Source organism: Hyperolius riggenbachi, chromosome 1 (assembly GCF_040937935.1).
Source record: "Hyperolius riggenbachi isolate aHypRig1 chromosome 1, aHypRig1.pri, whole genome shotgun sequence".
NCBI lineage: Eukaryota > Metazoa > Chordata > Amphibia > Anura > Hyperoliidae > Hyperolius > Hyperolius riggenbachi.
In genome coordinates, this window is record NC_090646.1 from 112,099,608 (window position 1) to 112,123,240 (window position 23,633).

The window sequence follows — 23,633 nt, forward strand, 5'->3', positions numbered from 1 at the left end:
ATACACTATTTCTCCAATTCCATCAACTATAGTTTTTAAAATAAACAATGCTACTGTAAATAAAACCCACACATTTTATTTGCCCATTTGTCCCAGTTATTACAACGTTTAAATTATGTCCATAGTACAATGAATGATGACAATATATTATTGTGAAATAAAGCTGTATTTTTTGTTTTGATTTAATTTTGTACCTGATCAATACCTACAAGCCTTAATTTGGAAAAAAATAACAGTAATATACCCTTATGACATACATAGTAAAAAAAAAAAAAGAAAAATGGAGTCCCCAAATTAACTATCTATGCTTTGTTTTTTTTAAATGCTGTTTTTTTTTTTACAAGTTTTTTATTTTGGTAACTATAGGGGCAGGGAAGAGGTAAGGAGGGATCAATTTATTTGTATATAATGTATAAAGTGTAAAATGGAATGTGTAAAATGTGTATTTTTTTACCAGATTACTAGATGTCCACATACACACTATTCTGTGTGCTTTGAACAGAGTTCAGAGCACACAGGACAGTGTTGTTACAGGAAAGATAATTAGCTTTTCATTGAGGCCATGATTTTTCCTTACAGGCACTTTGGCTCAGGGAACACTTATACTCTTCACCAATCGCGGATCTCTGAGTCCCGACGGGTACGCATTGATCCGTTAAGAGGGACAAATTGACGTTTAAACCACTAACAGTCGGCTAAGAGAAACTTAAATGAAAAGAAGGTGATGAGATAAAAAAATTGTACCTAACCTCCTACTCCTAAAATGACTTTTAGCTATTCCACAGTTTTATGTTATGTAAACAGTCTGTCCTTGTGTCTCAGAGTGCTCAAATATATGAATTATTGAGCTTTTTTTTATCTATCCTCTCCTTGCAGAGAACTGGGTTTCCTGGAGCAAAGTATTTTATGACTGTAATTTATGGCTGTAATTCCTTATCAATAGTCTGACTGGGTCACGACTGGAGAAAAACTGTCAGTTGCATAGCTGAATATTAACTCATTGAGGCAGAGAAAGAAGAAACACATCACAGCATATTTATTTGTGTAGTATGCACTGTACATATACAGGTCTATCTCATCATGTCACTTAAGCTTCTGTTTAAGGGGTACCTGCGACAAAAAAAGATTAAAGTTAGATACTTACCTCAGTAGAGAATAGTCCAGAGGCTTCCCCCATCCTCCTTGACCACACCGGTACAGCGCTGGGGCCCTCCAAACACATTGGAAAGAGCTTCTCCGATTTTCATCCACACTATGATGCTTGCTGTGACACTTCTCCTCTGTGGCTGAGCTCTCGTGTACATACACAGCCGCACTGCTCAGACACATCATGACATGGAGCCACTTAAACATGGCTTTTTCCTCCGTGCTATTGCCTTAGGCAAGGGTCCCCAAACTTTTTCGGTCAAGGGCCGGGTCAACATACTTCAGACTGCTGGGGGGCCGCAACATACATAAAATGATGTTGAAAAACATAACATTGAATCTAGGTATGGATTCCCTCCCAATCATGCAGCAGCCATTTAGTCATGCGGCGCCCGAAGAACGTCTTAGTGCACCGGAAAGTGAAGTTGGACAGCAGCGTCACCTGATGCAGTATTGGATTGGAAGCCAGCGAATTACTGCTCCCTGGTTTCTACTGTATGTGGATGGGTGGTGCCAGCACTGCTATTCTATATGTGGGCCCCCAATATTTAAAGGTGCAGTGGGCACCATCTGTAAGTTATACATTTTGGTCTTGATTCACTAAACCGTGATAGCTCAAATATCACCCCTTATCAAAGATTACACCTTATGAAAAGATATGACACCTTATCAAAGATATCACACCTTATCAAAGTTAACACGCCTTATCAGAGTAGCATAGCGAGCGCTACGAACTTATGCCTCCTAATTGGCAATGCCACTCGTCCTGCCCTGAGCCCTGCGGGTTCGTAGCGCTTGCTATGCTACTCTGATAAGGCGTGTTAACATTGATAAGGCGTGATATCTTTTCATAAGGTGTGAAATCTTTTCATGAGGTGTGAAATCTTTTCATAAGGTGTGATATCTTTTCATAAGGCGTGATATCTTTTCTTGTGGTGTGATATTTGAGTTATCACAGTTTAGTAAATCAAGCCCTTTGTGTTTGGGGCCAGTGAAAAAGCCTCGAAGGGCCGCATTCGGCACGGGGGGCCGTAGTTTGAGGACCACTGGCCTAGGGGAACATTCATACACGAACGGGAACGCAGGGGCAAAGAGGAAGAGTGTCTTGGCGAGAATTGGTCTGGAGAAGCCTCTGGATCATTTAGAGCCGGGGTCCCCAAACGTCATACTTCAGACTGCTGGGGGGCCGGAGTATACATAAAATGATGTAGAAGTCTTTGCGGGCCAGACAGTGAAGCATACCCAGGTGACAACCTGCAGTGGACAGCAGTGTCACCTGATGTGGAATTTGATTGGAAACCAGCAAATTACTGCTTTCTGGCTTCCATGCGGATGGGTGGTGCCAGCACTGCTATTCTATATGTGGACCACCAATATTTAAAGATGTAGCTGACCGCATCTATAAATAATACATTTTGTGCGTGTGTGTGTGTGGGGGGGTAAAAAAGCCTCAGGGGGCCACATTTGGCCCGCGGGCCTTAGTTTGTTTGAGGACCACTGATTTAGAGGCTTCCCTCTACTGCAGTATCTAAGTTTTTTCCCCAAAGGTTTGCTTTACTGTGACCTTGAAGTGACTTGATGAGATAGACATGTATGGACAATCCCAATCCTACTTAGTAAGTGTCTGCATTTTCTTATCACTGCAAGGGTTAAGAAAGCCTGAAGTACAAAACTAAACATGCTAAATGTTACTCAGACGGCTAGGCGGAGTCTTCTCTGCTGAGAATCTAGTATGTGTACAGTGGCCCTAGTCCTCGTTGGTACATTGCTGAAAAATCCATAATGCCAGATCATCTTGGCCAAGTGCACAGTTCTCTGCGGAGCCATCATCCCCCTCCTGACTCCATAGCAAATAGATTGGGACTCTAGCCTGTAGGCTAGGGATACGTCTGAACAGCACTGGGCCACGAATTGTCACCCGAGGGATGTCATCATCAGTGTGGGCAATAGTAGGTGTGCAAGTGTATGCACCTTAAGGTCTCATTTCCCCGACCAGCTGATATGCAGTGAAAAGCCACTCAAACTCTCACAACTGCTTGCTGCTGCCTGGTAACAGCTTGCTCCTGCCTGTTAACTGCTTGCTGAGCACAACATTCAACTGCCCGTGGAAAGGGGCCCTTAGGCCTGGAACCCACTGAAAACCGCAAACGCAAAACGCAACCGCTAGCGTTTTGTCTGAGCGGTTTGCAAGCGGATTCATGCGCGTTTTTGGTCGTGTTTTGCAACATTGTATTTTTTTCCCCAGCGGGTGCCTAGCGTTTTGCATTTTGCGTTTTTATCCTGATTGGTCCTGTGAATTATTTTTCATTTTGTTACAGTGTGCTGAACCGCAAAACGCTAGCAAAACCGCTCAGTTTAGGTTTTGCTGAGCGTTTTTGCTAGCGTTTCAATACTTTACATTGAAGCGCTAACGCTCCCAAAATGCTGCAGGTCCTGCGTTTGCGTTTCTGGGAAACGCAAACGCTCCTGTGGAAGTTGCCCCATCCATTAACATTAGCCCAGCGTTTTGGCAAACTGCTAGCGTATCGCAGTGCTGCCAAAACGCTGCCAAAAGCGCTCCTGTGGGTTCCAGCCCTAACTCTCAGTAAACAGAGGTCATAAACTCCTGTGTGCCTGAGAAAAAATTAAGGCCCTTTTTCACAAGCAGTTAGTTGATAAACAGTGAAAAGACTGCCAAACTCTCACAACTGCTTGCTACTGCTTGGCAACTGCTCACTGAGCATGCAATTCACCAGCCAGTGGAAAAGGGCCCTCAGTGAGTACAGAGTACAGATAAATAGATGAAGACTTGAGGAAGGTGACTGTCTCATTCATTTGAGACAGTCAACATTTAAAAAATGTCTTTTTATGAAAAAAAAAAGTGTAGATGTAATGTTACTATTTGGCCACAAGATGTTCTTGTGCATAACTTCTCTATGCATAGTATTACTATGCAAAGAGGAAGTAATGCGTGGATGTGTAAGTATCAGTTTTTGTGAATGGCAGTGCCATCTGATAGACGGCGGCGGTCATTCACACGGGGACTTAGATCAATGAATGGGAACACAGATCCCATTCATTGATCTCCCGGCTAACGATTGGAGGCGGTAACGATCGCGGGACAAGCGGATATGAGATTTCTCAGGGATGTCGTTACTCGTCCCCAGGGGAGGGGAAGTGGATAAAGGATAAAAATATAGTTTTTAACATTTAAAATTAACCCCTTACCTCTCACACTCTCCAATAGTCATCCCCAAAAAAATGTTGTAAAAAAAGAAAAAAATAATACAATAAAAAAAAAATACATATATAGATACCTTAGGGACTAAACTTTTTTTAAATATTTATGTCAAGTGGGTATATTACCGTAAAAGCAAGAAGTTTTAAATCAGGATGATGCCATTTATTGGCTAACTAAACAGAATAAGAATAAGCAGCCTTCGTTGGGCTTAAATCCTGTTTGCTTGCAGGCTGATGGTATCATCCTGATTTAAAACTTCTTGTTTATAAATTATGGACTTGTAATTAGTGATGGACACAAAGATTAAAAAAAAGCACCTTTATTTCCAAATAAAATATTGGCACCATACATTGTGATAGGGAAGAATGTTAAACGTTGCAATAACCGGGACAAATGGGCAAATAAAATGTGTGGGTTTTAATTACGGTAGCATGTATTTCTGTATGTATGTATGTATTTGTTTTTTTCTTATTTTTCCTGTTAAAATACATTTAGAATAAAATAATTCTTAGCAAAATGTATCCCCCAAAGAAAGCCTAATTAGTGGCAAAAAAACAAGATATAGATTGTTTCGTTGTGATAAGTAGTAATAAAGTTATAGGCGAATGAATGGAAGGAGCGCTGACAGGTGAAACTTGCTCTGTTTTTTTAGGGGTAAAAACCCTTGCAGGTGAAGTGGTTAAAATCAGCACACGTTTCCCTGGTACCTGATAAAGGGGTGTGTGGTTGTAAAGCCTGGTAGACACTTTAATTATAATTGGCCAATTACTGACCAATTTTACCACCTCCATGTAGTATGAGGGTTGACAATGTGCTTATAGTATTCAATATCTGTTGGTCCTCATTACATGGAGGTGGGAAAATTGGTCAGTAATTGGCCAATCATTATTAATAGTGTGTACCAGGCTTAAGAGACACTCCTGACAGCAGGGAAGGAGAAAGAAGCATAATAACCATTATTATTCTGTATGGGGCCTGAACAAACATAAGAGCAGCAGCAGATGCCAATCTGAGGGTTTAATCTTCACACCTAAAAGGTAAACTAAAAAATATAAAAGTTTTAAATAGTAAAGTTCTATTTAGCGTTAGGAAAATAAATAATGTGTTCTTCTACTGATCTGTACATATAATAATTCATCTGTGCAATTGTTTTTTTTTTGCTCACAACCCCAACTTGGCACACCGATCTGTAGTGGATCAGATGTGGGTTATCCTATTGCTGGTTTTCTGCAATGGGAGAGATGAATGATGCAGCAGCATCTGTCATAGACTAGAGGGAGGACCACTGACTATTCTCAAAACATCATCATGGTAATATCCCAGCAGGCAAGCACAGATGTAGTAATATCCCAGCAGGCAAGCACAGATCTAAACACAAACTCTAAATACGTTTCCTGTTGTGGAGCAAAGAGATCCCAGTGATATACAGGAAATTTATAGCACAGAGAGGTAAATGGTGAATTACTAGCATTGAATAACGGCACCCATTCATCATAAAGACTGATAGATGGGCAGTGTTCCCCATAACAACCAGATTCCAGCTGTCATGGCTTCAATGCAAGATTGGAATTGAAAAAGGGGCTAAGGCTGTCCAGCTCAGACATTGATAGATGAGGCAATGTATAAGCCCAACCACAACAACTGACTGCTGGGGGCTCAAAATAATCACTTCTGCTGACTTTCCTAAGTGACTCTGGGATAACCATATATAACTAAGATTACCTGAAGCTGCAGGATGCATTCCCAGGAAGCTGATTAATTGGGCAGATTAAAGTGGATCTGAGATAAACTTTTACTCATTGCATAATTGTGTTCCTTTCATATAGTTTATAGGGCATTCCTCAAGCCAAATACCTTGTTTTGTTTTAATACTCTAATTATCTATAAACTAAACAAGCCTTGCCCACAGCTTTTTAGAGTGCCTTGGCACTGTAGCAAGGGCTTATGGGAGCTCAGTCTGGGCAGGAAGAGGAGGCGGTAACCAGCCAGAGATTTCAGAGGCAGAGGGGAGGAGGGGGGACTGAATTTGTCACATTACAAAAAGGCAAGCTGATAGCATCTCCAGGCCTCAGCCTGTGACAAACAGAACATGGCTGCCCTCATTGTATCACAGGAATAAATAATAATAAACTATTGAAGCTGTTTGCAGCTAGATTTGCTGTGTAAACTATCTAAACTTTAGATAAGATATATAGACTTATATAAAGAAGTATATATATATATATATATATATATATATATATATATATATACGTTACTTGTTATAGTTAGTTTTTCTAACTTAAAGAGACACTGAAGCGAAAAAAAAATTATGATATTATGATTTGTATGTGTAGTACAGCTAAGAAATAAAACATTAAGATCAGATACATCAGTCTAATTGTTTCCAGTACAGGAAGAGTTGAGAAACTCCAGTTGTTATCTCTATGCAAACAAGCCATTAAGCTCTCCGACTAAGTTAGTCGTGGAGAGGGCTGTTATCTGACTTTTATTATCTCAACTGTAAGTGAACTGTTTACTTTTCCTCTGCTAGAGGAGAGGTCATTACTTCACAGACTGCTCTGAAAGAATCATTTTGAATGCTGAGTGTTGTGTAATCTGCACATATTATAGAATAATGCAATGTTAGAAAAACACTATATACCTGAAAATAAAAGTATGAGAATATTTTCTTTGCTGCTAATCTTCTAGAAATTATTCATAGTACACAACCAATTCATTATATCATATTTTTTTTTTTCGCTTCAGTGTCTCTTTAATTTGAGTAATTTCCCGCTTGGTGGAACTAAAGAATTTTATTGATAAAGGTTTCAATATCTCCTTGGAGAAAACTCAGAAGAAAAGTTAAATGGATATGGCCCAATGTTTTAGCAGTTAAGACCTGGCATCGATATTCAGCCAATTTGATTATAATGATCAAATCTGGCAGAGATCGATGCCCCAACATGGCCGTCCAATCGACTATCTTGATCGATCAAAGTGTTTGTAAGGGCTGGGTCGGATGCACGGTGGTAATGGCGTTTGATATTTCAACGGAACCCATGGCTAGTCTTCCCCCAAATAATGTGCCCCCTCCAGACCGTCGCAATGGGAAAGCAGCTCACCTATCCACTATGTGTCTCCTTAAGGGCCCGTTTCCACTAGAGCGAATCCGCATGCGTTGTCTGCATAACCAATACAAGTGGATGAGACTGTTTCCACTTGTCAGTTTTTTGGTGCGTTTTTCTGTGCAGGATTTTTCTGCACGGTAGGGCCTGCAGAATTCGCCTGCGTGTGGAATGCAGGCGATTCGCAGGCAATGTATTTAATAGGGGAAATCGCACATGCGTTTTTTGCCGTGATTTCGCGTGCGAATTCGCACTAAAACTAATGTACATTGAGCCAGGCAGTGACATGGTTAAAATCGCTGATAGCCTGCCTATGCGAAATCGCATGCGAAATCGCGGCAAAAATCGCATGCGGAATCGCATCCGCATGCGATTTTGTCAGCGGTGGAATCCCAGCGATTCGCACCGCACTAGTGGAAACGGGCCCTTAGCATCTTCTCTGCATCGCTGGGGTACCGTACTGACATTACGTACACAAGACAGGGTCATGAAGTACAGGCACCCCCAGTGATGTGGAGAAGACACTACAGGAGGCACCCAATGGATACATGAGCTGCTTCCACAGTCGGGGGTCAGGGGGGGATGGGTGATACACATTACATGGGAGGAGGGCCTGGCAGTTGGAGGTTGTAGCCCTAGGATGACTTCCTGCTGAAATCTATTGGACATCTCTCTGCAGTGTGTGGGCAGATAATAGATCCCCCTCTGATCAGATTCAATCAGAGAGTTAGCTATCAGATGGTCACTGAGAGAGCCTACAATGCTCAAGTTCACAGTGCTGCAGTAGCTCTGACACTTTGCCACACCTGAATGCTCCCCTACTGCCACCCATCTCCCACACACCTAATGCCACTTCCAACTCTCTCATTGGTGCTCAGGATGTGGGCAGAAGTGACCACATCCAGGCAGCCTCAGCATGTTTCATTCACCCTTATAGGATGTTAAGGGACCAAAATATGTATATGGAACACAACTAAAGCAATAAACATGGATTTCTACAGGAAATCATAGTTTAACTTAATGTGAACCTGAAACGGGGCAAAAAAAAAAGTTACATAGATACTGACCTATATATAGAGGGAAGGCTCTGGATACCATACAGCCTTCCCATTCCTTGGTACGTCTCACCATTCCAGTGCTAACCATGTTGAAGTTCTTTCACCTTCTAGGTCGATTACGTCTTTGGTCCTTTGTGAGCAGCCTTTGGAAGTCCTCATGTTCCCAAGTACTTTTTAAGACGAGCACATCTGTGCTGTACTAAAAACACTGATGGAAGCGCCCTTGAATAATAACTGTAAGCTATAGTATAATGAGAAGTGTATGTCTTACCTTCTAAGAAGAACAAATCAAGTGTAATGGAAAGATTAGAGGTACTCGTGCTTGAGATCACTGCATTTCAGGCACATGACCTAAGTAAACGGGCCAAAAACCATGAAATGCGTTGTCTTAAAGTGCATGAATAAATACATTTTTCCATTACACTTGGTTTGTCCTTCTGAGAAGGTAAGACATACACTTCTCATTTTGCTATAACTTATAGTTGTAATTCATCAAAAGTGCCTCCACCAGTGTTTTGAATATAGTATATACCCTTCGAGGTTTTAATAGCCACCAGGACTTGTTTATTCTCTAAGGCTTCTTTCCCACTAAGACGTTGCGTTAGATGACACGTTAAGGTCGCATAACGTGCCCCTAACGCAACGCCTGGTGGTGTTGGAGCAGGACGCTACCATGAGCCGCGTAAAAAGCAGCTCTTGGTGCACCTGCTCTGTCGGATGCGCTGCGGAGACCACGTGGGCGTAGCTCTCCGCATCACATGGTCCCGCCAGCCAATCAGCTGCCGCTCCTGGAAGTAAACACTGCAAGTGCAGTGAATATAAAGTAGCCATGTGCCTGGCTACGTAGCGGCCTCTCCCCGCCTCCTCTCCGCCCACAAAATAAAATAAAAAAACACCCATACTGAGCATGTGCAAACAGTCTAACGCGGCTTAAGCCGCTAGAACGCACAGTATGCTGCACTTCAAACGAACGTGCAGCGTTACTGTGTAACGCACTGTGAACAGCCCATTGCAGTTACATTGCTGTGCGTTGGGGAGCGTTACAGGCTGCACTAACGTGTGCCTGTAACGTCCCACTGTGAAAGCAGCCTAAACCAGTGTTTCTCAAAATGTTATTTGTATATACCCCTTTTAAAACCCTGTACTAACCAAGTACCCCCTAGCATAGTAAATATTATCACAAGTACCCCTTGACAATATATATTTAATTGTAGTACATGATAATTGGTTCTAAACCATTTCCAAGCATTTACTATTGCTTTTAATTAGCTAAAATACTAACTTGGTGTTGTTCAAATAAGATTTATATTTTTCTAAAACTATTAAATTTGTTATTCTTGGCTAAGTATATCAAGCCCGAGTACCCCCTGGAACCCTCAGAAGTGCCCCCTGGGGTACGCTTAGCACACGTTGAGAACCTAGGCTCTAAACTATCCAATGAGCATGATCAACGAGCATCTGCAGCAACAGACCTGGGACATCGAGCAGGGACGGTCGAATTCCCACAGGCTCTGACAGTGGTTGCAGGTTCTTCAACCCCCCCTTGTGAGTATAGATATATACAATTACCATATGTGACAGTGCACCATTGGGCTCCTGGTTTCTCTCATTTACAGATAACTGAAGGTTGGGGTTAAACATCAAGAATCAAAAGTCCTAGCATCTGTACTGTGTATATGCGAGTCTGGGCTCACGCATGCACAGTACAGATGCACCATCTTCGGAAGCTCGCCTGAGGAGGGCTAAAGACGTATTCGGTCACAGAACTTCTATGGCATCCAGAGCCTTTCCTCTGCATAAGTATGTATCTAACCTAAATATTGCTTTAAGCCAAGTTTAATTCATATGGACATCATTTGGAACATAACTTTTAGCACTCCTGTATCCCCAATTGCATATCATTTCTACTCACCTGTTTCAAATAGGCATACAGATAATGACTTTTTTCTTTGTTGCCACCTCAGCTTAAAGTACCACGACACACATATCTGGTGATCTCTGTAGGGCCGTTGTTGAAGTGGACTGGTGTCTAACACTGCAAAGGACTTAGCTGCTGCATAGAAAATAGTCTCATTGTGTCTAAAGTCCCTTTCTATATGATCAATGGGCACCACCCAGGCCCTGAGTACTGCATAATACACTTGTATGGTGTGTTTCATAATGTGGTCGCTCCTGTAGACCATGCCACTTGGGAGCCTCAGGTTCACCGATCGGCTCTGTAGCTGATGGAGATGGTTCTCATTCTTCCATGACTTTTTGAATACTAAAACACCTGTCCGAAACTCTGAGGACGCCACCACATCCACATGCACCACGCAAGCCTCAGTACATAGATATTCCACAGAAAAGTTTGCATTGGCAAGAGTTTTTGGCAGGTTCTTAAGAGCAACATAGTCTCTGTTGTCCAAGTATTGTTCCGACTGTTTAGTTACAGAAGTTGTGTTGTTGGCAGAACAGAGCAATGGAATCTGTGTAAAGAACAGATGGGGAGACTTAGTAATCTTCATGTTCAATCTACAAATGTATTTCAGAGGAAGACAAAGCAAATATTAAACAATTCTCCTTTCACTTTATTTACAAATGTCCTTTTAAAAAAAATGTGAAGCCATTTTTTAAAGTCTTAGTTCAGTCTCTCATTTATTTGATGTATAAGACTGTAAATTTCTACTAACTAGCAATGCATGCAGATAGCATTGCGGGTCAATTACATAAAATAAACACCAACCTGATCATGGGATGTTGCCCGAGGGTTGACAACCACGGTGCTCTAGTTAAACACAATTTCTGCCCAATTATACATTTTTATAAAATCTAACATCTAATCGGGCAAAAATATTGTTTAGTGTACGGCTAGCTTTACTTTAAAACCGCCCATCTTGCATCAGATTAAATCAGAGACATGTTCCAGGACATGCCAAATCCACTGATGTTTTACTGAAAACAGAACCGATTCTTGGCTAATTAGCCTAATGATAGAGGTGAAGAAGGCAGATATCATCTGGAAACTTAGAGCAGGACCTGGCTTTCATGTGATTACATGGAGGAGTATAGCTGAACAGCAGTAATAGCAGGGATTAGACTCCCCAGTGGTAGAGGGATTAGCGGAGCTCTGGGAACACAAGAGTATTGCTAACAAGTCAGTTCTGCAGTACGATCACTGAGCTTCCTCACATTGTCCATAAACTAACCGTATAACAGAATTAAGTGATGGAATGTCCCTGTATGTAAAGAGCTGATGCTTTCACTTGACTCCTTTGTTGTTTTCTTAAATATGCAGGAAGAGGGCTAATGCTTTGCACTACTCGCTTGCAGTTGTAAGGTCCAGAGCTTGGTTGTCACCAAAGACACAATCTACTTGGGGTTTTAAAGTTGTCCCTATTTGTGTAGGCTTTTTCAAGGTCAGGCTTTCTAAACCAGGGTTCCTTGAGGATTTTGCAGGGGCCCCTTGGCCTTTTTTTTCTGGAGTTAGAGGCATTAGCTGGTGGGGTCAGTGTGGTGTTCATACTTCTGGCCTGTAGATGGCACTGTGATCTACTGCATGATTGCACGGAAACTATCTATGCTGTTCTAGACTTGTTCATTCCTGTCCTACTGTCTGTGTGTACTGGATAAAAAGTAAAGCATGGCTTGATTTTTACAGGGCTGCAGTGGCTTGCAAAGGAACCTTGTTCCAGTTATTCTGCATCCGTGGTTACTGAACATAACAGTGAGAAAGTTTAAAAAGTTCCCCATTGGTTTCTCTGTGTTCTTGTCACTCGTTTTCTCTCCCTATACTGAATTTCAGCTTCCCTACTTGTTCACCACTGGCACAATGATTGTGTGTTATGACAAATTACCACCATGCCGTGCTGATGAACAAACACAGAACTGAGAATGTGTGTACGGCAGATGCAGAGGAAATAAGGAAATCAAGCAGAGAACTATAATCAACTCGCTCACCCCAGTCTTTGCAAAGAGATGCACCTGCATATTTATGAGAAAAAAAAGGGAGTAGAAGAGGCACCCAAGGGTATAAGAAAACTGGGTTAAAACCAATTAAATGAGAAACAAAATGTGATGGATTATCTCAATAAAGACAAAATACATATAATACGTGAACTTTAATAAGCACTGGCAACACGTTTCGCAAGTCTGTGCCAACTTCCTCAGGCCAATTAAAATGCCAAAGAGGTGCTGAAGCACCTTTTGTCACTTTATTCAGCCTGAGGAAGTGGACACAAAGCTCAAGGTGTTTTGCCAACAGACAATACTACTGAACAACAATAGCAAGACCCTTAATCTATCATTTATATAGTGCTTTATTACTGACTCAAAGCGCTCAAGTGCTGCAGCCATTAAGAGTCAAGTGGCCACCTTGCAGTGTTACAGGAATTGAGGCGCCAACAGGATTACATATGCTAAAAACTTTAAAATTGGAATTACCTCCTCAATGCAGACATGAAACTGTCAGTTTTCAAAGGTTTAGATTTATTATTATACTCCAGAAAACAGTTGCACGTGTTTCGCAGGTGTGGCCCCACTTCATCAGGCAATAGGGGATGGAGCTTACAGTAACAAGCATCTATGTCTCAGCCTAGCGCCTCTGTCAGCAATTTTAAAGTTTTTAGCATATTTTATCCTGTTGGTGCCTCTGTTCAATTCCTGCGATACCTGTGTCCCCCCCTGGTGGAGGGGTGATATACCCCCTTCTTTCCGATCTACAGAGAGCGACTTCTTAATCCTGAGTGGGGACAGGTCTTAATCTCCCCACCTGCATTTACAGTGGTTGCCTATCGGGTAACCCTGGTTTGTGAGTACCAATTTACTTACTTACACTATCCATCAAATCCAAATATATACCCCACTATACTGGGCTCTCTGTGTGTGTCTCTTTTTGTACTCTGCAGTGTTAGGAAATCTTGACCAGGGACTTCTTACTGAATAGGCACTGACCCTTGCTAGAATTCAAACCCTGGTCTCTCATCTCAAAGGCAGAGCGCTTAACCAGTATACTAACCAGCTACCCCATAAGGGAGGTTCATAATACAGTATGCCCTTTGGGAGCTGGGGTTTGGGGGGGGGGAGCATCATTACTTAGCTACAGGGGGTTGCTCCTCTAACCTATTGTCCGTATGGACTACAGACTCTGTGGACTGTTTATATCTACTCCCCTCTATTTCCCCGCAGATAAATACGGCGTGCCTGCTGCATTTTGCGAACATTCGTGAACACAGTGTGCCTACTGCATTGCATCCAAATTCCCATAGCTGTGCATTCAGAAACAGACATGGTCCCCTAGTAGAAACGTAGCCTGAAGCGCCGCAGATGTCAGCGCTATATAATCAATAATAAGACGTGCTTCTCCATGAGTAAGATGAAAAAAATGCTTCATATAAGCAACTTCAATCACCAGAACTGTAAAAAAAATCCATAACAATCAAGCAAGATCCTACATTAGAAATCTTCTCTAACAAAATAAGTACACTGACAGACAAAGCACCCGGCTGCCATCTCGTGTGGGGATTTGCCAGATTCAAGTTGGCACTGAAATTTAATATTATTACATTTTAATAGTGACCATCTCCAATATATCAGGTTGTCAATATACCGTATGGGTCACACCAAAAGACAAAAATTTGCCTCCGTCAACCAGAAGGTATTTGCAATTATTCAGATTGGAGTGAGCATGTCTCCCACAATGCATCACTGCTGAATAGGCAAACTGTCCCTTTGCCTATTCAGCAGTGACGCATTGTGGAATACATCATATGCTCACTCCAACCTAAATAATTGCATTTACCTTCAGTTTTAAGAAGGAAGGAAAATTTTTGTTTTGCATAGAGTTTTAGTAAGAGGGCTTTTTGGTCCTTTTTAGTCCCTTACACACACCTACAGGTTCTAATTCACTGTGAGTTTGCTATCAGCTATCAGCAATAATACTGATCAATGAACTGTTTCTGACTATAAAGACTTATGTGTGATAACTGTCTCCTGACAATGGTCTCAATTCACTAAGCTTATCTCGTCTTTAATAACGTTTCTAGGCATGTAGTATTCAGGAAACATTTTACCTCACGCAAACCTAAAGTTAACTATTCAATCCTTAAAATAACTCCAGAATTCTGAGGGCTCGTTTCCACTATCGCGAATCCGCATGTGTCCAACGCATGCGGATTCGCACATGGTATGCAAGTGAATGGGCCTGTTTCCACGCGTTGGTGATGTGCGTTTTTTTGAGCGGTGAAAAAACGCACAAAAGAGCCAACGAATTCGCCTAAGAGTGGAATGCATGCGAATCGCAGGCAATGTATTTAATAGGGAAATCACATGCGGTTTTTTACGTGTTATTTTACGCGATTACCCGTGCGATTCCGCATAGGAACCAATGTAAATGAACACAGGCAGTGACATGGTTAAAAACGCGTATAGCCTTCCCTATGCGAAATCGCATGCGTAATCGTGTAAAGTAACGCGTAAAAAAACGCACCTGCATGCGATTTCATCAGCGATGGAATCCAGGCGATTCCGCACCGCAATAGTGGAAACGAGCCCTAAAGTTAAAAACAGGCTGTTAATTAACTGCGTGTAAAAATAACTCCAGAGGAGGTAACTTAAAGAGACACTGAAGCGAAAAAAAAATTATGATATTATGATTTGTATGTGTAGTACAGCTAAGAAATAAAACATTAAGATCAGATACATCAGTCTAATTGTTTCCAGTACAGGAAGAGTTGAGAAACTCCAGTTGTTATCTCTATGCAAACAAGCCATTAAGCTCTCCGAGTCTAATGCTACGTACACACATGCGACAACGGTCGTTCGTTAAGAACGACGAACGAACTTTTAATTGATGAAAGAACGACCTAAGTAAAGGTAGTTTTAAAATGTGTGTAACGATCTGATCGTTAGAACGAACGTTACATCACAGAAAGCAACTATTGCGCCTGCGCATAAAAATGAGAAGTTCCATGGAGAAATAGTGAAATGCGCATGTCAAGCCTAGAACGAACGATCGTTTCCAACGATGTACTACTTTTGCAAACGATCGTCGTTGGTTAAAATCCGCCGAGACAGAACTTTCTTTTGTAGCGATTTGGCTCGTTCGTCGTTTGCCTTAATAGTCGGTGGTTCGTTTTTTGTAACGATCGTCGTTGGTAAAGATCGGGGAACGATCGTTACAAACGACTATAGTCGCATGTGTGTACGCACCTTAAGTTAGTCGTGGAGAGGGCTGTTATCTGACTTTTATTATCTCAACTGTAAGTGAACTGTTTACTTTTTCTCTGCTAGAGGAGAGGTCATTACTTCACAGACCGCTCTGAAAGAATCATTTTGAATGCTGAGTGTTGTGTAATCTGCACATGTTATAGAATAATGCAATGTTAGAAAAAACACTATATACCTGAAAATAAAAGTATGAGAATATTTTCTTTGCTGCTAATCTTCTAGAAATTATTCATAGTACACAACCAATTCATTATATCATATTTTTTTTTTTTCGCTTCAGTGTCTCTTTAAGGAATGAAGGGATAAGATAACTATCACTATGCTCAGTACAGACCGGCGGACGTCCGATGACGTCAGAGCGCCGGCGTGGGACGCAGAAGTACAAGGACTTGGAGCGCAGAAGAGCCCGACCTGGCAGCCGGCCTGGCCAGGTCGGGTCGGCCACCGGAGACCACCGGGAGCCTGCGGAGCGGCGGCGAGGGCACCTCCTGCCTGCCACGGGCTGGAGGAAGCCCCAGGTAAGTGGAAATTGATTTTTATTTTTTCCCCACCCTCCCTGAACCTTCCCTTTAAGAAAGACTAATAGACAGATTCAGAGCAAGCAGAGGCAGTATAACAAAAGATGCACATCTAAAGGGAAGTTGGGAATACCTCTTTTATTGTAATGCTGTCTCTGCATGGAGAACAGGAATGTAGCAATGTTGTAACAATGTTAGCGACAGTTGGGCTTCGGCAAAACACCGCACTTCTATCGCAGCTGTGAAAAAGTTTATGAATTAGCAGCACACAAAAGTCTAAAATACCGTATGCAGTATTTTCTCGACTAGATTTTTTTTACCGCACATGCTTTTATGAATGATAGCCATTGCCAATAACTAGGCATTACCTTGATTTATGGCCCGATCAGTATCAAAAATATGCTGCGATTTTCTCTATTCGCACAGCGTGCATTAAAGTGGACGTGAACTGAGAACTTGCTCTCTGCTCTAAAAGATAAGTAACAGCATAACTACCTTTACAGAAAAACATTTGTTGTAGCCCACAGAACGCCTGCAATACATCTGCAGTGTCTACTTCCTGCTTTCATGGAAGCAGAAAGGGTTAACATCCTGTGTTTACAAATTAGCTATTCTGCTGAGGACTGCTGAATTGACACCGCTGAGTGATCAAATTACACTTGTGATTATTCGCAGCTGAGGGGGAGTTAGACAGGCTCTTCACGCTAAACATAAACATGGTGTTTCGGAAAGTTATGCTATACTGAGTAGAATGAGCTGTTAATACCTTTCCTGTACCAGAAATATGATATAAGAGGTGATGATCCTCTCTTTTGATCTTAATCGACTGAATGGTGATGAGCCTGATTAAAGTACCGGTAGATATGGGGTAATCATAGGATAAGAATACTGGAATTCACAAGATACACGGTTATTTCATGCTGGCATGATCTTACTGCCACTTATTGAGTAAGATTTAGAACTTTACGGGAATAGCAACAGGAGCTGAAGGAGTTTTTCTTGCTGTGAATTTTAGATATCCGTAATGTCACCTATGATACTGTTTACCAGTCTTTTTATATGTGCTTTTTATATGTGCTTTCAGATACAATGCTTGTTTGAGAATTTTGTAAGTATTTCTTGTCTATGTTTTATGCCACAATAAAAATCCTTGTGTCCTGTGAATGAGTTCAGGTCCACTTTAAAGGATACCAGAGCTGAAACCCTTAGGAGAAACGGGGGGAGCAGGCATGTATGGTGAGCTGTCCTGATGGCCACCACTTCCCCTGTTCTCCTGTGTCTCCCTCCTTTCTTATCTAACGCCTCCCGGCAGCCTCGTCCGGGTTACTGGAGTTGGGCTTCACTGTGCAGGCACTAACCCGGCTTGTGCGCGACCCTCAGCACAGCTGGGAGCGCTCTGCGCATGACGTAATTGTGACATCATGCGCATTGTGCTCCCGGCCGCATGCTGAGGGACGCGTGCAAGCCAGGCTAGCACCTGCACAGTGAAGCCCGACTTCACCGAGGCTGCCAGAAAGCTTTAGATAAGGAAGGAGGGGGACACAAGAAAATGGGGGAATGGTGGCCACCAGGAGGAGATCCGTTTCTCCTAAGGGGTTTGGCTCTGGTATCCTTTAAGCCGCAATTAACAAGAATTCGGGTGAATTTTCACTAGGCAATTTCAGTGCGATTACAATTACTCAAAAACAACAACCCCAAAAAATTGGGAAGTCATCTTAAAGTGAACCTAAAGTCACTTAAAAAAAACGAGATTAACTCACCTGGGGCTTCCCTCAGCCCCCTGCAGACGATCGGTGCCCTCGCAGCTCCGCTCCGATGTCCCAGGACCCGCCGGCGAGCACTTCCGGTTTGGCCGTCACCGGCCGACAGGGATGGGAACGCGAGTGATTGTTCGCGTTCCCAGCCTGTATATCGCCCCCTATGCTGCTATTGCGGCCAGGAGGTCGCAATAGCAGCATAGGGGGCGATATACAGGCTGGGAACGCGAACAATCACTCGCGTTCCCATCCCTGTCGGCCGGTGACGGCCAAACCGGAAGTGCTCGCCGGCGGCTCCAGAGGCATCGGAGCGGAGCTGCGAGGGCACCGATCGTCTGCAGGGGGCTGAGGGAAGCCCCAGGTGAGTTAATCTCGTTTTTTTTAAGTGACTTTAGGTTCACTTTAAAGAGAATCTGTATTGTTAAAATCGCACAAAAGTAAACATACCAGTGCGTTAGGGGACATCTCCTATTACCCTCTGTCACAATTTCGCCGCTCCTCGCCGCATTAAAAGTGGTTAAAAACAGTTTTAAAAAGTTTGTTTATAAACAAACAAAGTGGCCACCAAAACAGGAAGTAGGTTGATGTACAGTATGTCCACACACAGAAAATACATCCATACACAAGCAGGCTGTATACAGCCTTCCTTTTAAATCTCAAGAGATCATTTGTGTGTTTCTTTCCCCCTGTTCTCAAGCACTGACGTTTCAGGCTGCTCGTTTCTTCCTGTAAACAGCTTTGCCCTTGTCTGTAATTCTTCAGTATGTGAAAGCCCAGCCAGCTCAGAGGATGATTTATCCAGCTTGTAAAAGAGAAGAGAGAAGCTGCCCTAATCTAAATAATACACAGGCAGTGTGCATAGAGGGGGGAGTTCATAGCAGAACCACAACACTGAAGAACTTGGCAGCCTTCCAGACACAGGCCGACAAGTCTGACAGGGGAAAGATACATTGATTTATTACAGAGACTGTGATAGTACAAAGTGTTGCAGTTAGCCAGAACACATTAGAATAGCTTTTGGAACTTGTAGCATGATAAAAAACAGGATGCAATTTTTGTTACGGAGTCTCTTTAAGTGGGAGATCACAAAATGTGGTGCTATGCGATTTTCTTGCTCTCCCACTGACATGCCCACATGCACTACTTTAGCCTTTGTCTTAAAATCGATTTACTCCGAAAGAAAAAAAAAAGGCCCTGCATTTTTATGTTAATCACAGTGTCCCTGCAGCTGGAAAATTGCGTACGATGCGCAAATCAGAATGCAATCAGGGTGAAATTACCTCTAGGTGTTTTGTTTAAATTCATAAGAATAGATACTCATTTGTCATCTATATATATATATTCCTAACTTGATACAATTAAGTAAACACAAGATAACATTATCTCCAGTTTGGATGCATCCAGCTTTCTCTGCACTGAGCGTTGTAACTCCTGTATTTAACTAACTGAATGCTGTTCTAGTAAAAAAAAAATGCTAGTTGTATATAATATGCTGTAAATAATATTTTAGAGCAAAGAAGAAATGATGGGTTTCATTTCGCTTTAAGGTTCTTGCTTTTCATATTGGCTATCATCAGTATTTGCAGTTAGGTTCGTTTTTGAGTACTAAGGCTTCTCCCCCTTGGCTGATCAGTGAGGGGGAGGGCACCTACACACAAGTTAGATTTTTACCCAAAAAGATCTTGAACAATCAGTTTGGGCATCAGGCACAATAAACACAAGCTTCCATTGGCTATCCAAAACAAAACAAAAAGGCAGTTCCACTTTAAGGCAGGGATCACACTTGAGTCCACAAAAAATTACATCTAACTGACAACAATAGGGAATCGCATGCGATGTGCAGAAAAAAAAACAACAGAGCTGGTACTTTTTTTTTTTTTACTGTTGTGGGAAAACACATATTGCTCCCACTGCACTGCGATTGTACACTGGAAAGCATTATGTGCGTTTTTGCATGTGTTTTCGCTTTGCAAAAAAAATTAAAATGCGATTTTGAGCAAGTGTGACCCCTGCCTATTATACTATATAATTTCTTCATCTATTACACAATTACACCACCACAAAACTTGCCAGCTAGTTGCCTCTGTGTATTGAGATATCAGATTGCCATTTTCTCATCATTCCTTGTTACATTGTTTACTGGTAGGAAATGCTGCTGTCACTATGCTTACAGTTGAGCTACTTTTAAGTGATGAAAGAACGACTTAAGCAAAAGTAGTTTTTAAAAGTATGTAACGATCTGATCGTTTGTTAACGAATGATCCGGAACAAAAGGTACGTTACACTATAAAACTAACGTTATGTACATTACATTACAGTACAAGAACTCATACTCTAGGTATGTAGGTAGAGCATTTAGATAACACAGCATTGAAAACACATTAAAAAAAAAACACTCTGTCCTGTTTTCGTATCCATTAAAGGAGGTAAAAATGATAGCAGCACTGTGTAGGTTGTAAATAGCACATACCAGCCGCTCCTGCTGCCCCTCTCCGTCTGCCGCCGTTCTCATTGTATCCATACCGATGTGCGGCGATTTTATTGAACTTTGACCCGGATATACTGCGCCCTGTGTGCGCAGTATGTCCTTCCCTCTTCACTCCTGGCCGGCGCAGAAGGCGCGAGGCTCAGAAGCACGCTGACTCCTCTGTGCTGCGTGTGCGCTTCAATAACCAAGCATCACATGCTAATCATGTGACGCTTGGTTTAGTGGAGCGCACACGCAGCACAGATGAGTCAGCGTGCTTCTGAGCCTCGCACTATGCGCCGGCCAGAAGTGAAGAGGGAAGGACATACTGCGCGCACAGGGCACAGTATGTCCGGGTCAAAGTTCAATAAAGTCGCCGCACAATGGGATGTATACACTGAGAACGGCGGCAGACGGAAGGGGGCAGGAGGAGCGGTTGGTATGTGCTCTTTACAATCTACACAGTGCTGCTATCATTTTTACCAGAACGGTTCTGGTATCCTTTAAAATTACAATTATGGTATAATCGTGGAGCAATTAACGCGTCACAGGACACATTCATAGAACGAACGTAAAATAACGAAAACCACGTGTTGCACTTGCGCATTAAAATGATAAATTCTATGGAGATATAACGAAATGTGCATGTCAAGCCTAGTACGAACGACCGTTTTCTAACGTTGTACTAATTGTGCAAACGATCGTCGTTTAAAAAAATTCGCCAAGGTAGATATTTAGTTTTTAACGATCTAGCTCATCCATCGTTTGACTTAACTAACCTGCCTGGCGTTTTGATTCCCGTAGCCGTGGGAGGGTTTTTTTCGCCCAATTTTTTCCCCCCCCTCCCTGCTCACTCCCTCCCACCCTTCCGATCGCCGCCAGCGTGAAGACCACGGGATTTCCTTGAGGGCCCTTTTCCACTAGCAATCGCAATCACAAATCACAAACGCCAGTGATTGCGATTGCGATTTTTCATTAATTCTGTTATGCGATTGCGATTTGCGATTTTCATTTGCATTGTATTATCATTGTAAAAATCGCTCCAGCAAGCGATTGCGATTTGCGATTAGCGATTTCCAAATCGAATCACTGTAGTGGAAAATACTTCTCGTGATTTCTATGATAAAGTAACAACTCTAGCGATTTAAAAATCACTAGCGATTTGCGATTTTGCGATTCAGCAATCACAATCGCTCTAGTGGAAAAGGGCCCTTAGGGCTTCTCCCATCGCCATGGCGAAAAATGGAGTGACGTCACAGGGAGTCCCGATCCACCCCATAGCGCAGCCTGGCGGCAATTGGCCAGGCTGTGCAAGGGGTCTGCGGGGGGCCCACTTTCGCGGGTAGCAGCGCATCGGCAGCGATCGGGTAAGACACGCAACTAGCAAAGTGCTAGCTGCGTGTTTTTTTTCTAAATATCCAAATCGGCCCACCAGGGCCCGAGCAATCCACCGCGGCGTTACTGGACGAGCTAAGCTCGTCCGTAACGCCCAGGTGGTTGACTTAATGATCGTTGGAGGTTTTTTTTTAAACGATCGTCGTTTGAAATGATCGGGGAACGATCGTTTCAAACGACTATAGTCGCATGTGTGTACGTCATCACTGAGAAATCCAGGATCATAGAAATAAGAAATAGTGACAACTACACCAATCCCTGGGAGTAAAGGACAGCTGGCCTCTAAAGTTAAGCTGTAATAATCATATAAAAAGTCATTCCTCAAGCTAAATCAATAATAGAAGTGGGCATGGCATTCCTGCTGTAAAAAGTCCAATGTACATGGTCATTAATGCAGGGTGTGGATGACTCCTGCAAGTAGTACAGAGTGACATACACACATATGACAGTTATACAGCACAGGCTGTGTACCCTCCCTGCACACACACTGGATTAGCAGACATAGGAAGAGCCACAAGCAGCACAGACAGTGCTCAGGGCATCACAGGAAGGCTGATTACAGTCGCAGGGAAAGAGGATTAGATGTCTAGCGGTGCCCGCCTACCCTCACCATGCATAAGCAGACAGAGGCTGCGATCCTCAGCCAGGGATTGCGGGGTCTATCCAGCATTCTCGTCCTTCCCGATCACCCCTCTTGCCTGGGAGTCTTCTTACGGGCAGGGGCGGAGCACAGATGCCAGGTAGTAGCAGGGCGAGACATGTGTACTTAGGCAGGTGCTACAGTACAGCGACCCTCCCTTGCTCTTCCTCTCCCCCTGCTGGTGGCCTGGGTGTATTACAAGCCATCTCGTCCCATTTTTTATTTTTAGCACACTGACAAGCACAGCAATGCCCAGGTGACTCTTGTCTTCTTGACTATGCAGTTAATGAAGGCTGCCACTGCAAAGATGAAAAATAAGTCTCTTGGCTGATGATGCACTGTAATGCCCAGGTGACTCGTGCCTTGTCTGTGCAATTAATGGAGGCTGCCACTGCAAGGATAAGAAAAGAAGTCCCTGCACAGTAAAGTCCAGGTGACTTTTATCTTATATACACAATTAGGCTATGATCCAATTATAAATCGCCAGCGCTATCGCAAGCGCTGAGCAATTTATTGAGAGTTTTGTCAGCATTTTCCCTGCCCTTTGCGTTAGAAAAGCGATTAATTTTTTCACTTCCTGATGTCAGTCAGGAAGTGAACTCTTTCACCCTGAAATGAATAAATACTATGTATTTGTTCATAGAAGCGCTCGGGTAATTGCTATACAAAGCACTTTTTCAAGCGCTTTGTGATTTCCCTATACCTTCCATTTAGCCAAAGCACTCAGAAAATGGTACAGGCAGCGCTTTTGAAAGCGGATCGCAATCGAAACGCTCATATGGGAACACTCTCATAGGGAATCATTGCACAAGCTCTTTAAGGCTCCCTGCACACTGCAAATCCGTTTTGCGATTCCGATTCCGTTACTGATTCCGATTTGCAATTCCGATTTTCCCTGAATGCAATCAACAGAAAAATGGAGGAAAAAACACAGCATGCAGTAACGATAAAAAATCGGAATCGGATGTAAAAACCAATTAAAAATCGGAATTGCATGTAGTGTGCAGGGAGCCTTAGGGCAATTTCTAAAATTGCCAGCACTTAAGCGGAACTGTAAATTTATTAAAAAAACAGTTTTACTTACCTGGGGCTTCCCCAAGCCCCCAGCAGCTGTCCTGT

General features: G+C 42.7%; 1 protein-coding gene across 2 annotated transcripts in view; it reads right to left on the reverse strand.

Annotated features, from left to right (window-relative positions):
• The window catches only part of SEL1L3 (SEL1L family member 3), an 84,530-nt gene extending 61,866 nt beyond the window's left edge, over positions 1-22,664 (reverse strand). For both annotated transcript variants that reach the window (XM_068278344.1, XM_068278335.1), the window contains exons 1-2: positions 22,485-22,664; positions 10,444-10,999 (exon numbers count right to left, since the gene is read on the reverse strand). In XM_068278344.1, coding sequence (XP_068134445.1) covers positions 10,444-10,999; positions 22,485-22,544 — 616 coding nt within the window. In that variant the 5' untranslated portion in view covers positions 22,545-22,664. The remainder of the gene's footprint in view (positions 1-10,443; positions 11,000-22,484) is intronic.
• Positions 22,665-23,633: the final 969 nt, after the last annotated feature.